Below are 16,847 nucleotides of genomic sequence, written 5' to 3'. Positions count from 1 at the left end.
GTCCTTTTTTTTTTTTTTTAAGGAAAAAAACAAAATACCATGCAATTTACAATTTTCTTCAAACTTTCAAGCTAGCTAAACAATGGTACCTTGCCCCAAACTACCATGCAAACAATTACAAAATGCCCCTTTTCAAGATCAGCAAATATATATGCATGCTTTTATAATGATGGGGTCGATTGTGACCCAATATTAATAGATCACGTACCAGATTCAAGAGAAATAACTCAAAAATGTAACTCTAAATGCAATAATGAAAGGGACTATATAAATCTGGTTTGAATAGATTGAAATGCAAAAACAAAATGGTCCATTACCTACTAGTTAGTTGGCTCCTGGTTATAAAAAGGTTTAAAACAGAGATTGCAGACAGCGAATCGCTTTAGTAAGACAATGATGGATATAGCCTGCAAATTGCAGAAGGAATCCATACCACTGGACCAAGAAATTACAAGTTAGAAAAAGCAGGTGAATATTAGGGTAAAGCAACAAAAATTATATACATCGAGTTGCATGCATGCTAGCTGATGAGTATGCAGCTGATCATCAAACATGTGAGTGCACCACGTGGATGTCCTTTGAGTTCGACATGTAAGGGAAATGCCAGAGGAAAAAGAAAAAGAATATAATAGAGGAAAAGGCATGCATGGTAAAAAGTAGCCTAGCTGTGTTCAGAGAACAAAGGTTAAATTTAGAGCCACTGTTTGAGTCTGCAGGGATGACATTATTTTCAAAGCTTTCGCAGTACTGATCTCCATCATCTCTGTCGTCCCCTCGCACACGTACAGTACATGCGTGCAGTTCTGAGTGATTTTACAGAAATTGTTGTCATTCTTCTCCCTGATCTGCTGCATCCATCTTCCTCTCATATGCATGCCAATGGCTGAAACCTAGTCTTTCTGCAACATTTTTAAACTCGTTTTGTCTGTTGCTTCCAAATAATAAATGATAAACGTCTCTGCACTCTGCCCTGATCTTTATGATATCCCTACCTTTATTATATATCCCTTTCAGTTTGTCTTTTATTTTTTTTCATTTGGAATTACAGCCTAGCTAGTTCTTCTCCTTGATATGCGTAAATTTTGACGCAATAATTCGAAACACATTTTATTTGCATAGATCTTGACAACTCCGAAGTTCGAATCCCATGTTGATATGTCAGTATCAGTTTCTGATCCACATGCACAGAAAATAATTACAAAAGATACCAGCTTATAAGTTAAAACCAAGTCTTTCAAAAGTGTATGAAAGGTACATTTGAAATTAATGACGATATATATATATATCACCCTATATCTTAAAAGCATGTATAAAACATGAACAGTAGTGAATAGTAACAACATTTTTCTCAGTTGCTTTTTCTCTGTTCCGATTTTAGTCTTGGTTTTCTTCTTCGTTCAGTTCCGATTTCCAACTCCGATTTCCACACTCAAAATATCTAATCGTTACATACAGATAAACGTAAAATAAATATCTAATCTTTACATATAAGAGATGAGATATCTGATCTATACACTTTCATCAACAATTCTCGCATATTATTTTCTTCTTTCTCCGTGTGGGTTTCGGTGAGGGACACGGAGGCTGCGCGTGGGGGATTCCGAAGGTGGGTGCCATGGTCGGCGCCTTGAAGGGGACTCGTCGGTGGTGGTCGTGAGGTTCGGTGGCCACGTACGGCGGCGTAACGTGAAACAAATGAGTGAAACCCATTTCCGTTCGGTCTCCGTGGGGGAGACGGAGGGCTGCGCGTGGCCCACTTCGAAGGCGGTTGGGATGGTCGCCGCCTTGAGGGGGACTCCTCCGTCGTGGTCGTGACCGTCGGTGTCGACGTACGGCGGCGGAAACTCAAAAAAATCAAAGAGACCCATTTCGGTTCTCCTTCCACGGAGGAGACCATGGCTGCGCGTGGGGAAGATTGAAACTGCCAGGGATGCTCGCCGGCGTGAGGAGAACACGCCGACGTTGGCCGTGACGATAGCCGAGACTCGGCGGCGCCGGGCAGCGCTGGAGGAGAACCACCGTGCTGCGGAATCGCCTACGAGAGAGAGAGAGTTTAAGAAAAAATAATTGTGTTAGATACATTTATTAAGTATTTATATGTCCTACAATTTAATGTTCAATAATAATAATTTTTTTTTTCTTTCCTTTACAAATATACTTTTGTTTTTACTGTAATATTATATTGTTGAATTTTCTACATAGGTTGAACTTCGTGAAGTTGAAAGTGGAAACAAGATATCCCAACAACAAGCTGCTCATAAAAGTATCAAAAGTATGGATCCTTTAGCTTCTTAATTTCATTCTGTAAATTAATAACTGAAATAATTTATTTTGCTTCATTGATTTTAAAATTTTTTAAGTCAATTATTTAATGTCATTTATTCAATATTTATTCTACATGAACTTTGAACTGTTTCAAATTATAATTTCGAATTAGTTTAAAAATTATTTGAAGGTTTTTACATTATATATTATTTATATGACATAATTTAATTTAAAAAATAAATTTTTAAAATTTAAATCTTATGTATTCAAGAAAATATAACTAGCAGCAAAAATAATATTAAAAATTGTAACACAGTCAATTACATTAATAAAATGTACAAATAAAACATAACAGTGGCTACATATAGAATTTTTATATAGGAAAACTTTATCAACAAATCTATTTCTATATGTAAATACTTATATCAATATTTATAGTTTTACTTATATAATTATACAGAATCAATTATTGAAATATTAAAAATTTTAAAAATTGAAATTACAACTTCTATCAAATTTTACATTTTATATTTTTTTGAATTTTTTAAATTTTTAATATTTTTTTTTAAATTTTTTTGTGAGTTTATTCTTTTTTACATTATATATTATTTATATGACATAATTTAATTTAAAAAAAAAATTTAAAATTTAAATCTTATGTGTTCAAGATAATATAACTAACAGCAAAAATTATATTAAAAATTGTAACACAGTCAATTACATTAATAAAATGTACAAATAAAACATAAAAGTGGCTACATATAGAATTTTTATATAGGAAAACTTTATCAACAAATCTATTTCTATATGTAAATATTTATATCAATATTTATAGTTTTACCTATATAATTATATAGAATCAATTATTGAAATATTAAAAATTTCAAAATTTGAAATTTAAATTAAATATTTTGATAAAATAGAGTACGTACTTATTAAAAATAATATTGTATATAAACTTATACTCTAAAAGATGCTTGAAAAATAAAATAAAATAATAATTTTGTGAATATTCAATGATAAATTATCTCGGCTATATACAACAATAATAAACAGTACCACAATAATAAATGAATTTTACTACACAACTTCTATCACATTTTACATTTTATATTTTTTTGAATTTCTTAAATTTTTAATATTTTTTTTTAAATTTTTTTGTGAGTTTATTCTTTTTAAATTATTTCAAATTTTCTATTTATTATACATATAATAAATATTTGATAAAAAAATAATAAAAATTAAAAATAATATGGAGTGTAGAGTGTTAGAAGGCAGTGAAGATTTTTTTATAATAAATACTACTAACCAGTATAAATAGTAATTAACAGTGCTATAGTATGTGATACAATAATAAACAGTACTGAACATTACTCGTGAACAATAATAAACAATTACAATAATAAACAGTTCTAAACAGTAAAATAAATTAAAGAATTTTATTAAATATTTTAAAAAATTAAAATCATGTAAATAATTAGAGTTTTTAATATAATTTAAATCTCATAATATTTTTAATTAACTAAAATCATTTCAGTAGCAAAAGAAACAATTATGTAATATTTAGTCGTTTTAGACTCTACTTTCAGTAACCAAAAAAATAATTATGTAATATTCACTTTCCTGACTTGCTTAAACATATAGTCTGTCTAAATCTATTATCAGAGACTTTAAACAATTATAGTTTACTTAAACAATTAATTATATTATCTTTATAGACCTTATCATTAAATTCTCTTATTCTACACTAGATGTTTATATTTTAGAATAACCTAATACAGGGCAAACGTGCATCGCACGTACATACACTACTAGTATATATATAAATGTGATAACAGCTTCCTAAAATTCAAACTACGTACGGTTCGGGTTGTACTCGCTGAAAATTTATGAGCATAAATAAGAATATTGAAATAATATTTGAGAAGAAAAAAAATATTACTGCCTCTTTTTCTTCTTTCGAGCAAATTAGGTATCGATCATGGATTAGGTTGTCACTTTATTTTAATGAAGAAAAGAACACAGTTTGATTAATTAGATTGTGTTTACAGAAAAAATACAAATAATGCCTCCAATTAATTATATAAAACTACCAACACTAACATTATATAAAATCTATCACAATAAGATACAAGATACTCATTATATCAATTAGGAAAATATTAGAACCACCTAATTTTGACTGTCCAATTTCTTTTCTTTTCTTCCTTTTGATCTTGATTTTTACTTTTCATATTGTTTATGAAGAAAAATAAAGTTGTCACATGGATTTTTAATATTCATAAACAACTTGAAAAGTTAAAAAAAAAGATCGAAAAAGAAAATAAAACGGATGTAGTGGTCTAATAGTAGTAAAACGGTGGGCTTGAGTAACATGCAGGTTCTATCAGTTATGTAATATAATTAAAAACTAGTAGTTACGGACAAGCAATTTTGAGAATATAACATCTAGTCTTAAGATATATGATTATTAGGCCAATAACTAAAGAAATTAAGTCGTATATATATAGCTTGTAAGCAACCTTATATATCTTCTGTTCATCCTTTCCAATTTTACCGAGCATTGCTCATGTGGAAATACGCATAGACGCACACAGAATTGCATATGCATGCATGGAAATAAGCATCAAAGAATAGTTTGGTTGAAATAGAAGCAATTTATATTCTATAAAACGCAAATGTCATCTTTGTGATTGCCAAGATCGGGGGAGACTATATATAAAACGTATAGCATCACTGAATCTGGTAATAGCCACAATTATACAGTCAAAAACCTAAAATAAATAAATAAATTCCCTAGAAATGCTAGACCTCTGCCAAAAAAGGAAAAAAAAAAAAAGGTAATGGTACAGATAAGGACCTTAACAACTAGCATCCATAGTATATTAGGGTATAAAAAGAACTTCAGTTCCGATGACCAACCCCAAAATGAAACCTCTTGGCATGCTTATCACTGAATGCATATTCGAGACGCAAAGGGCCCAATGGTGAGTCGACCCGGATGCCAAACCCGTATCCATATCCACTTCCGGGCTTCAGCCTTGCTCCAGCCGGATCACCTGGTAAAGAAGCACGAATATTTTGAAAATGTAGCTTGAGCTGAAAGATGCGAAGAAAAGAAGAAACGGGAACTAAAAATGCATTAAGAGGAAAAAATCTGAGCAATTAAAAATGTCCAATAAAATTGAGTTCTACAGTGATTGATCTAGCCGCACTTATTCAGAAACTGGAGCATGTCTAGATTGCTGCCAACTTGTATTCCTTTCCAGGTAAAATGTTTAACTAACCATCTGCCAGAATGTTAATAAAGCTTCATTGCCTAAATTATTGTTCAAAGATCCCCTGCATTAGAAGACGACCATTGTTTTCTGCTCGATGGTGAGGCTTTATGCCAGACCATTAAGCTTTAAAGACATCCCGCAGAATGGCTGAGCCTGTCGAGCGTACAGAAAATGCAGCTGGCTCTTCTAAACTGTCCTTTTCTAACCTTCACAACCAGTCATCTCATAATCACCACCATTATGTATAAATAGCAAATACAACCCCAAATAATGACCAGAAATCTGGCAATCACCAAAAAGGAAAAAAAATTTACAGAGTATATGAGAAAGACAAAAATACATACCAAGCACAGTAGGGCCTGATGCAAGATCAGTTCCATAGTCGGCAAAAATAGCTCCCTCTACTGGGCCCAACTGCAAAACATGTAGGCAAATCAAAATTACAGTTTCCAAGTAAAGCTGCAATCAAAGGGTCAAATCTCTCAGATACTCTTAGCATTAGCAGAGTTGTGTTGGTCAAAGTGAAGAAGTTTGCCTTGTTGGTGATCTTAATACATGAATAAGGACAAATGCAATGACCAAAATATATCTGAAACATTTTGAAGTACCCCCAACCCTACAAGAAATGACACGAAATACCAGGGACAGTAATAACTATTGGTGTATACACAGATTATATCAAACATATAAATGAACCTTGTGTGTAACAATTTCTTATCATTTCGATAATGCTATAGATCTAAAAGTGAACCCCACCCCCTTTCCCAAATTCTGCCAACAAAACAATGTACTCTTAAAATGCTTAAAATCTTACATTTTGCGTAAAAGGCCTTATTTTAGTTGTTTAAATGTACAAAAAAGGTACCCCTTACCAAGGGGAAAGAGATTTCTCCAGAACCAACAGCATAAGATCGGCCAGAGCCCACTGCACCTTCTTCGTAACCTCTCACACTGTTTGTTCCACCAATGGCAAATGCTTCATGCGGAGGGAAATTACCAACCACATGGCCACCAGACAAACTAGCAATGAAAAACAAAGCATGTCAGCAAACTAAACAGATCAACATTTGCCTCTATTACGATGAATACAGGGAAGAGAGAGAGAGAGAGAGGGGTGTTGTAGGCACCATGCCTTAAAAGAACGCGAGCAGGACCAATTTCTACACCCTTCCTAGCACGAGCATTCACTCTGTTGAAAGACAACCACTCAGGTAAAACAGGAAGTCCCTGTTCCGTGTTAACTACAAACTGCAAGGGAAACAGGTACGAGTGTCATAGATATAAGAAGAATTATAGCTTTATAAACACTGTCATAGGTCTAACCATCGAGGAGCCTTGGTCCCCAGAACCAGTGTAGACAATCTCAAACTTAGCAAGTAGCATATCGTCATGGATTTTTCCACTGCACAACCGAATAAAAAAATGAAGATCATTAGATCCAAACCAAGTGTGTACCGGACCTCTTCTTTATAAATTAACACCTAACACCTGGGAAACAAACTCATAAGAGAATAGTAGTATCCACTTCTAAATGGATACCTTGCAGTAAGAGGACTGCCAAAACAATCCTTGATAACAGGATCTCCTTTATCACCACGAACACCAGCATGCTAAAACAGTGAGGATTAACTTTGATCAGTAACAATGCAGATTAATAAATGGGAGTAACAAAAAGAAAAGATAATTATACAGACAAGAAATAAATACTAGTCTTTTCACCATGGATTTCTGACAGCATAAAAACTGCAATCCCATTTCAATATCAAAACATCACTAGCATCAGCCAGTTTTTCTTTTAAAAAGAAACTCATTCTATTTGGTGTAAGCTAGGCATAGCTGATGGTGATTTTCAGTGCAAGTACCTGAAAAATAAGTCCTGCCGTTCCACTCCACTTTGGCCTGAATGGTTGGCTGAATTCAATACCTGCCGTCACACGGCCAATGGTCAGGCTACCATCATTTCCATCTTGGGCATGAACCAGTGTTCCAGGGGTTCTTGAATTCTAAAAACAAAAATATCAAAAAGAAATGTGCAGTAATCAGCTTCCCATCATCAAGATATTTGTCATACTCACTTATCAAAAAAGGTATTCATCGGGGCATTAAAAAAATGAGATTACCTGAACCATTATTGTCCTGGACGTCCGTTTGTCATCTCCTTCAATCCATGGGTCTGTGTAGTTTATGCGGAATATCGAGTCAATTTGGCCTCGCTCTAATGAGATATTGAGCTTCTGGTTTCTTCCGAAAACATTTCTATGAGAGTATGCAAAGCTGCAATTCATATAAAATTACAATAAGAGAGATGGCATAATTATGAAAAGTCACAAGAATCGAGTGTGCACTAGTTACTACGACCAGAAATTGCATGTGTTTCTCCAAAATAGCACTAATCCACATCAAATCAATGTTTGGATACTTGAGCAGTTTTAGCTTTCCAACAATGAAAATAAACAAACCATGAAGTTTTTACAAGATCAGAAAATGTGCAACTAAAAAAAAAAAGCTTTATTAACTAAGAAAACACTCAAAAGTAATCAGCAAGTTTTATTAATTGAAAGTGTCCCCTGTACTAGGGTTATGCCTATTGTTTTCAATTAACAAATTTCTTTTTTGTAACAAAATAAAGTCTTATTAATTGAAAAGTAATCAATGTTTTTACTAATTGAAAGCATCCCTGTACTTGGGTTATGCCTTTTTTTTTCATTTAATAAACCTTTTTTTGTAGCAAAAGAAAAAGTTTAATTAATTGAAAACAAAAGGCAAAAATCAAGTACACCGGGCATACTCAAGAGAAACACCCATCTACGCATAAACTAAGAAGACATAATATTAAAATGTGAAGCAAAAATCCAGGAGATAACTCTTTTACAATAATAAAATCAACCCGTTTCTCAAAAATAACTATAATCATAATTATTTCAAGTAATGCCATGGTACTAGTTCCCTGGCAATCCGTGATATAAATTGCAAAAGCCAAACATGCTACACTCTGTTCGTATCCGTCATTGGCACATAATAAAACCAAGACTAACAAATTGATGTGTTGATCATAATCTCTTAACTAAGAATAGACTTAACCCACCAAACTTCAACTTATGTTGACTCCTGTGTTACATGAACCCATGCAGGAGTTGGCATTCACGCAAGTATGAGAACTGGCTTCACCATGTTATCTTGTCAAGATAAGCACTCTTCAAGAGTAAAATGTGCAAGGTAACACTTCTGGCTCAAATAAATTCGACAACTGATTCATTTCTTGGTTTAAAGATAGATTACTTAAAACTGGTCATTTCTATCTTGAGTTATGGATGCATGGAAACAACCCATTGCCTCACAAAAAAGCAAGCATTGCTCCTTTAGATATAGGAAAGGTTACTTAAAAAAATAAAATCTACATTATCACATGTGGTGAAGAAGGAAGAATAATTAGAACTGGAAAATATACCGAAAAGATAATGTCTGTAACCATACCTTCCAATGAGTCCTGATAGAGGGCCACTTGTAATCCTATATATTGAAATATCACCAAGTAAATATCATATTTTTATATCACTAAGTAGATATCATCCAGAAAAAATAGTCCATTTTTAGTCAGATTGTATGCGTGATATTGTCCTTCAAACCAACACACTTACCCACTTGATATTCCGCCACCAGCAGAAAAGCCACCACTTGGACGCTCAACAACATTCATTACCATATCAACCTTACCAGTATCTACCATAGTGAAAACAAAAAATAGCAAAAATATGAAATTATATTGGACATAAAAATAGAACCAGCAAAGAAACATTATTAGGAGGTGAGTGCCAATAATTGTCAGCTTTCAACCTGAAAAAAATCTAAGCCTAAGAAAAACAATCCAAAAAAGTTGTTTTCCTGATAAAAAAAAGTTCACTGACAAAATATCAGATCAATAGGTTGTACAATATGGATGTTTATGATGTGCATTTACTTTTAGAGGGAAGGGGGCGAGGCATCATATGGGCCAGTAACATGATCAAGGGCTTTTTTTAATCAGTAAATACGAAATTTTTTTTTTTGATAAGTAAAACAAGAATTTATTAATATACCAAATGTCGAATACAGAGAAAATGCCCTAATTATGTAGTCACATTAGAAACTAGGAATCGGTAAATACGAAATTTATTGATGATTATAGGCATAGCCCAAGTACTTTTTTTTTTTATTGGCAACGGGTGTCCGAGAACAAAGTCTCGACTAATCCTAGGGGTGCATAGGCCCTCCAACAAGGAGTTTCCTGCAAGTACACATCGAGTAGTTCAAGGGGAAGTTCCCCCAGTCCAATGACCCCTAGAAATTGTTTGCACTCAAGAGGATCCTTAGACCTGGAGGGAGCATACCACTAAGACCAAGGGGGCTTATGTAGCCCAAGTACATGGCACATATACAAGAGTGACAGCTACCATTTTTTTAGAGGGACGAGCTCAATTCCTTTAGAATGATTCCAAGGGTCTCCAATTGTGACCTTGACTAGTTCTTTTGGAGTATGGGCCTAGATGTGACTTACACCTTCCTTGAATCTTTACAAACGGTATAAGAGCCAATCCCAACCAGAAGTGTGGGAGAGAGAATTTTAAGCCCTTTATATTGATTCCAAGGGCTCCACTTATAACCTTGATTAATCCTTATGGAATATAAGCTCAAGTGTGGCTCTGGCCTTCCTTAGTCATTACATGATAAATTAGCTATATGTGCATTATATAAAGGGAGATAACCTTTTGTAGGTCAGTAAGCAACACTAGGGGCGAATGTTGTGGTTTGACAGTGAAGGAAGGAGTCCAAATGCAAGAACACTTCTACAAGATATAGTAAAGAGTAAAGTGAGGAAAGGCGTGGCTTGAGTGGAAGATGCTACATAGGTAACAAAGAATCACATGAAAAGGCATCTAATCTAACAAATACCAACCCTTCAAAATCTCCTATTCATTATTTCTCTTTTACACTCATTATAATTATTAATTTTTAAGTCTCTTGTTTTACTTATCAAAAAAAAAAAAAATTAAGTCTCTTGTATACTTCCTGTGTACTAGTGTAACATCCTATTTCATCAAAATATGGTTTGTAGTAGTAGTCATTGACAATTGTTTAACAGTGATTTGTTAACTCATAAGAAATCCAATTCCGAATAGTATACCTTTTATATAAGACTCTTAACAATAAATATATTTCGGTGTGGATCAATTTGTAAGAAAAATATTTTACTCACCACCAGCAGGTTGGGGAATAATGCTAACATCTTCCATGACTCCCATAGTTAATACAGTCTCCACATCTCTTTTTCCCTGAAGCATGCTGTAGACCTGAAGAAGGATCATTCAAAGTGATCAGTTTATGTGTAACTAGATCTTGTGCATATCTGTAAGCAAGACCCATTTATGGCAAAGGGAAATTATGGAAGTTCATATTCCAATCTGGTCAATGTTTGTCACTCAAAAAACATTGAATAATGAACAGAAAACAAGGATATATTTTCCTTCTAAGAAATGATAATAGTAAAAAACAGGAAAAAATAGACAGAAGTAAGAGAAACTTTTAATGCAAAAATACAGCAAAGCATTTTTCTTTAGCTGATACACAACCAATCATTGGTTCCTCTAAAAATAAAAACACATGTTCCACAGAAGTTCCTACGAGTAAAATTATCTATAGAAGTACAGAAAACACAATAATAATAATAATAATAATAATTCTGATAATAATAATAATAATAACAATAGAAATATTATTTTCTTGTAAATAATAATCATAATAGAATTCATTGGCTTGTCAAATTATTATTATTATTACTACTACTATTATTATTATTATTATTTTATAAGTATTGGCTTGTCAAATTATCTACCAGTCAAACGGCTCAAACCAGGCGTTTGCACAAAAGAAGAGGTGGATAAATCAGAATGGTGACAAGGAGGACAGCCAGAAGAGATATTTGAGCCTACAAGCAAAAAGTAAAATATTGATAAATGAACTACCTGTCCCTTCTTGGTTGTAAGTTGCCGAAGTATTGTTTCAGGTTTTGTCTTCCCTGTAGTTGGCTCACCACTGAAGATGTAGCAATAAAGAATAAATTAGTCATGAAATCCTACCACCACTACTTTTTTTTATAGGTAACAAAGGACTATGTTGATGAGGATAACAGGCATAGCCCATGAAGTCCTACCACTATTGTTGTTGCTAGAAGCTTTTTATTGCATATTTTGAGTGTGGTAGTCAAGCATGCATGTAAATCAAATAGGCAAGTCTTACGTCTTTCTGTCAAGGAATCGAATGGAGATGTTATTGACCTCAGCTTCAGAAACTTGTAACCGGAGAATACCCCCTGAGAGAATCTCAACAGCTGAAACCTTTGACAATGATTAAAAAAGAAGAAAATCATTAATATGAATAATTGTATTCGCAGACCAAGGCTAACCTCAAGTTATAATAATAAATTGGCAAGGCGATCAGACCATAGAAAAATAATTTTATATTTCCACACAGCGTAAACATGATAAATTTTCACAGCTCAAGCACTAACCAAGGCAAAAAGGCCCCGTTCCATGTACCATCCATTGATGGAAGATATAACTTCATCTAAACGCCTGAGATTAATCACTTTTCCTGCACAACTTGACACCAAAATTCAAAAACAATAAAGGTGTCCCATGAGCACTTTTCAAAACTGGCTAACCTAAGAAGAAAAATAGTAGCGCATAAATGCAAGCATATGCACAGACCTATACACATAAGAAGACCAAAGAAAACCTACCATATCCATCACAGAAAGAATCCTCTAGAAACTTCGCAGGAAGAACATTAGCTCCTTCACAAACCAATCCTTGGAATTCCTGGTTTGGTTCTACCTTATGCCAGAATAAAAATCAATATTAAAATTCTATTTCATGCAAAACCAAACAAAACACTTCTTGATAAAAATGCTTCACATGAGTTTTTCAAGAGTAGGCCCGAACTGATCCTCCTTTCTATTTAATCACAGGCAAAAACTGATACTCTTTCAAATTTTGCACAGGAAATTACCCAAAAAATATCAAAATGTTTCTTACCAATTACAAATAATAAGTCAGAGATTTGGAGAAAATTTCAACACGTGCATGCGAAATGGATGTCTCACAATCTTCCCAACACCTTCTGAATGCATATCATGAATGACATCCTGGTCATTGACAAAGCACTATCACCTCAATATCTACCAGGTCTTATGCTTCAATAACAAGGTTGCTTCAAATGTCTACAAGACTACAAATATCCCCAAAAGTATTATATTAATATAATATATGAGCAGCAATACACGTCTTCTCTCAGGTAGATGCCTAGGATCCATAGCTATGATGCCTAGGTTTCTTATTCCCTTCTCTTCACCTATTGCTCTTGATTAAAGTGATCCTATCTCTCTCCAAGTTTTATAACCTTCTTGCAAGCTCTGGGTTTCAATATGTACACAGCAACCCTAAATAGTTAAAATTAGGATGCTGAAACTAGATTGTACATACTTCTGAATAGGTAAAATCTCTCCCATATCTATTTTTGGATAGGTAAAAGCTATTCTGGTTCTTTCTTTTTCGCATCAAAGCTTTGAGGTGTCCTGCATGATACGTAATGGAGAACTAGAAAGCAACATTCTACTCCTTTTCCTCCTAACTTATAATTAGGTGTTCTATTTCGCAGACTTCATGTGTACTTAGGCTACGCCTACAGTTTACCTATAAAAGGCAATATTTTCATAATGTCAGGGATTTTACGTACCCCACCTCCACTGAGGAGGTAAAAAAGAAACACTTCCTTTTGATGATCTCCAGCAATCTAAAGTAAGCAAGCTTCGCAAAAATAAAAGGGAAAATTATTAATTTTTTTTAAGTGGGGATAGGTACAAGCTTCTAACAGAGGGGCATGAGGACTAGCAAATGAGTTCAACTCCACAACTATATCAAGCAACCCAAAGTCAAGGTGCCGTTTGGAGCTGAGATAAGATGAGTTGAGATGAAAATTAAATAAAATATTATTAGAATATTATTTTTTAATATTATTATTGTTTTGAAAGTTAAAAAAGTTGAATTGTTTATTATATTTTATGTGGAAATTTGAAGTGTCCTGCATGATAAGTAATGGAGAACTAGAAAGCAACATTCTACTCCTTTTCCTCCTAACTTATAATTAGGTGTTCTATTTCGCAGACTTCATGTGTACTTAGGCTACGCCTACAGTTTACCTATAAAAGGCAATATTTTCATAATGTCAGGGATTTTACGTACCCCACCTCCACTGAGGAGGTAAAAAAGAAACACGTCCTTTTGATAATCTCCAGCAATCTAAAGTAAGCAAGCTTCGCAAAAATAAAAGGGAAAATTATTAATTTTTTTTAAGTGGGGATAGGTACGAGCTTCGAACAGAGGGGCATGAGGACTAGCAAATGAGTTCAACTCCACAACTATATCAAGCAACCCAAAGTCAAGGTGCCGTTTGGAGCTGAGATGAGATGAGTTGAGATGAAAATTAAATAAAATATTAGTAGAATATTATTTTTTAATATTATTATTGTTTTGAAAGTTAAAAAAGTTGAATTGTTTATTATATTTTATGTGGAAATTTGAAAAAATTATAATGATGAGATGAGATGAAACATTTCTTAGAGGAACACTCCCCACATAAAGTGGGATTTAATTTTCTTCTTTCAAGAAAGATGGAGATGGACAAGATAAAAATAGAAGCTAATAAGCCAGTGCGTTTGAAAGACAATACCAATCTCCTAAAACCGACGGTTCATTCTTTGGATATACATTCCTTCATCATATGCATCATCTAACTTTCTGTAGTCTTTTATTTGCTTCCAAAAAATACTAAAAAATTCTGCCTTACAAACTTCGCAAGCACTGCATTAACAGAAAAGCCTCGATTGCCACATCATTTAATATTAATTCATAGAAACAAACTCTTTCTACATCACTTATAAAAATAAATAAATGAATAATAACTCTCTCTATATCACATTGAACATTATGCTGAACCAATAATTATACCTGAAACATTAATCTGATTCCGTCCCGCGTGTCGACAGCAACAGGCATGCAAGAGGAAAAGTACCCACTATGGATGATCCTATGCACATCCTCTTGAACCTCACGCACCGTCAACGCCGAGTTGGCTCGGCTCGCCTTCAGCGCCTGCAATGCCTCCATTTCCAAGTCCTTCCTCTCAAGTTCCTCGCCATCCTTGTTCCTCACCAGCACTTCACTGATCAGCACTCTCTCCTCGTCATACACTCGACCCGCAGAGTGCCCCTTCTGCAAGGTCTCCCTCCCTGACGTGTCGGCGGCCTGAGTCGTCGGCTCTTCGGGCCGAGTCAGAGCCAACGAAGCCGAACAGAGAAGCGGAGATTTTGGTATCAAAAATTCTTTCTTCTTCGTCCCTTTTTGACTTGTAGAAGGCGATATATGAGTTCCCAAGGAATCTTCCCGGGTCGACTCGTCAGACCCAATCAGAGACAGTGAGGCCGAACACAGAAGAGAAGATTTTCCGATCAATAACCCCCCAACGCCACCCACATTCTTCATTCGACTGTCAGAGCGCCCATTCCGAGTTACCGACGCGAACTGAGTCGACCCAGTTGACCGACTCCAGAAAATAGATAATCCGGGACTGAATTGTCTGAAATCGGAGCGAGCCTTGACCGCGTCGATGAACTGAGCGAGCGAGTTTCTGGTATTTTCTATTTGAGAAGCTAGTGCTAGGGAACGGAATGGGAAATTGAAGGGTGATGGCTGTGGAGGAAGAGGGATTTTGAGAGAAGATGAAGTGAACCGCACGTTGTCGTTTTGCCGCATCGTTATTGATCAGAGAGAGACCGGAATAGAATTTGAGTGAAAAAGGTGAAGCTCGTTAATGATCCCAGCAGAAGCTCAATTGGAGGTCTAGGGTTTTAACACGGGGGGGAGCTTTGGATTTGAAAGGACAGGAGATAAACCCTAGCCTCGTGAAACTGAGGGAGTAGGAGATGGCAAGTTGAACCGAATCGATTTGTATCGGATTCGGCTGGATCTGAAACGGGTTTAAATAATGGAAAAATATTTGCTCCAGCCGCTCAACACACCGTGTTGAGTTAAAAAAAAAATTCTGAAAAGTGTGCTGCGGATGTAGGCTGATGCCCAGCATTACTCTTAAATAATTTGGGTGGGCCCGAAACTAGGATGACGTCCAATGCGTGAATTGATTATGAAAACGAGATGGTTTGTTACGGAATAAGATGGTTTGTAAATAATAAAATAAAAATTAAATTATTTATTATATTTTATGTAAAAATTTAAAAAATTTATTTTAAAATTTAAAAATTTTGAAATATTTATTATTTTGTTTATGAATTTAAAAAATTGTAATAATGAATTGAGATAAGTTTAAGTGGGTTTTGAATGCAAACGAGGCCGGTCAAATAAAATAAAATCATCTCATCTTATTTTATTTTATCTCATATAATTATTATAATTTTTTTAAACTCTCGTACAAAATATAATATACAATTCAATTTTTTCAAATCTCAAAATAAAAATAATATTATAATTTATATTATAATAATATTTTATTCAATTTTCAACAAAACATAACATCTCATCTCATCTCATCTAAACTGTGTAACCAAACGACACATTATTTTCACAGATGAGATAAAATAAGATGAGATAAAAGTTAAAAGTTCAATAAAATATTGATAGAATATATTTTTTAATATTATTTTTATTTTGATATTTGAAAAAGTTGAATTGTTTATTTTATTTTATATGAGAATTTGAGAAAATTATAATGATTAGATGAGATAGGATGAGATGAGAATGGTTGTAAAAACAAATGAGTCCTAAATTAGTGAGTTTAGATTTGATATTAACCGGTTGAACTGTTAAGATACTATTTATAAATGGAATAGTGACGAGTCAACATGTTTAACCCAAAATAATCTGTTTTGATCTATTTATATGTAAGGTTTGTAATATTAATTTTATTATAAGTTAAAATTTGAAAAATATTGATATATATATATATGAAGATATTGTAACTATTAATAAATATAAATTTTAACTTTTATATTAAATTATATTAATTATGTCAAATGGGTTATGCTTGTTAATTCAATCCATTTACATGAAACATATTTAAATGAGTCGTGTCGCGTTGATTTATTTCTAATTAATTATTAAATTGATCAAAATGGATAACACAACAAAATCTATTATCTAAATTAATTAGACTATGATTTAAAAATTTGACGTATTTAATTTAATAAATTGAATT

At 33.6% G+C, this 16,847-nt stretch overlaps 1 protein-coding gene across 1 annotated transcript; it reads right to left on the bottom strand.

Moving 5' to 3' along the window:
* Window positions 1-4,928: 4,928 nt before the first annotated feature.
* On the bottom strand, window positions 4,929-15,391 carry LOC108998696 (outer envelope protein 80, chloroplastic). Its single transcript, XM_018975347.2, has 16 exons — window positions 14,588-15,391; window positions 12,322-12,415; window positions 12,091-12,173; window positions 11,820-11,917; window positions 11,546-11,615; window positions 10,780-10,873; window positions 9,185-9,266; window positions 9,021-9,056; window positions 7,667-7,820; window positions 7,409-7,549; window positions 7,086-7,156; window positions 6,870-6,948; window positions 6,679-6,794; window positions 6,419-6,566; window positions 5,891-5,960; window positions 4,929-5,324 (listed from the first exon to the last, which is right to left on the bottom strand). Exons 1-16 carry the CDS (start codon window positions 15,389-15,391, stop codon window positions 5,170-5,172), a joined length of 2,295 nt encoding a protein of 764 aa, XP_018830892.1. The 3' UTR covers window positions 4,929-5,169.
* Window positions 15,392-16,847: the final 1,456 nt, after the last annotated feature.

This window comes from Juglans regia, chromosome 14 (genome assembly GCF_001411555.2).
Source record: "Juglans regia cultivar Chandler chromosome 14, Walnut 2.0, whole genome shotgun sequence".
Classification (NCBI taxonomy): Eukaryota; Viridiplantae; Streptophyta; class Magnoliopsida; order Fagales; family Juglandaceae; genus Juglans; species Juglans regia.
This window is presented reverse-complemented; position numbering and strand designations above follow the sequence as displayed.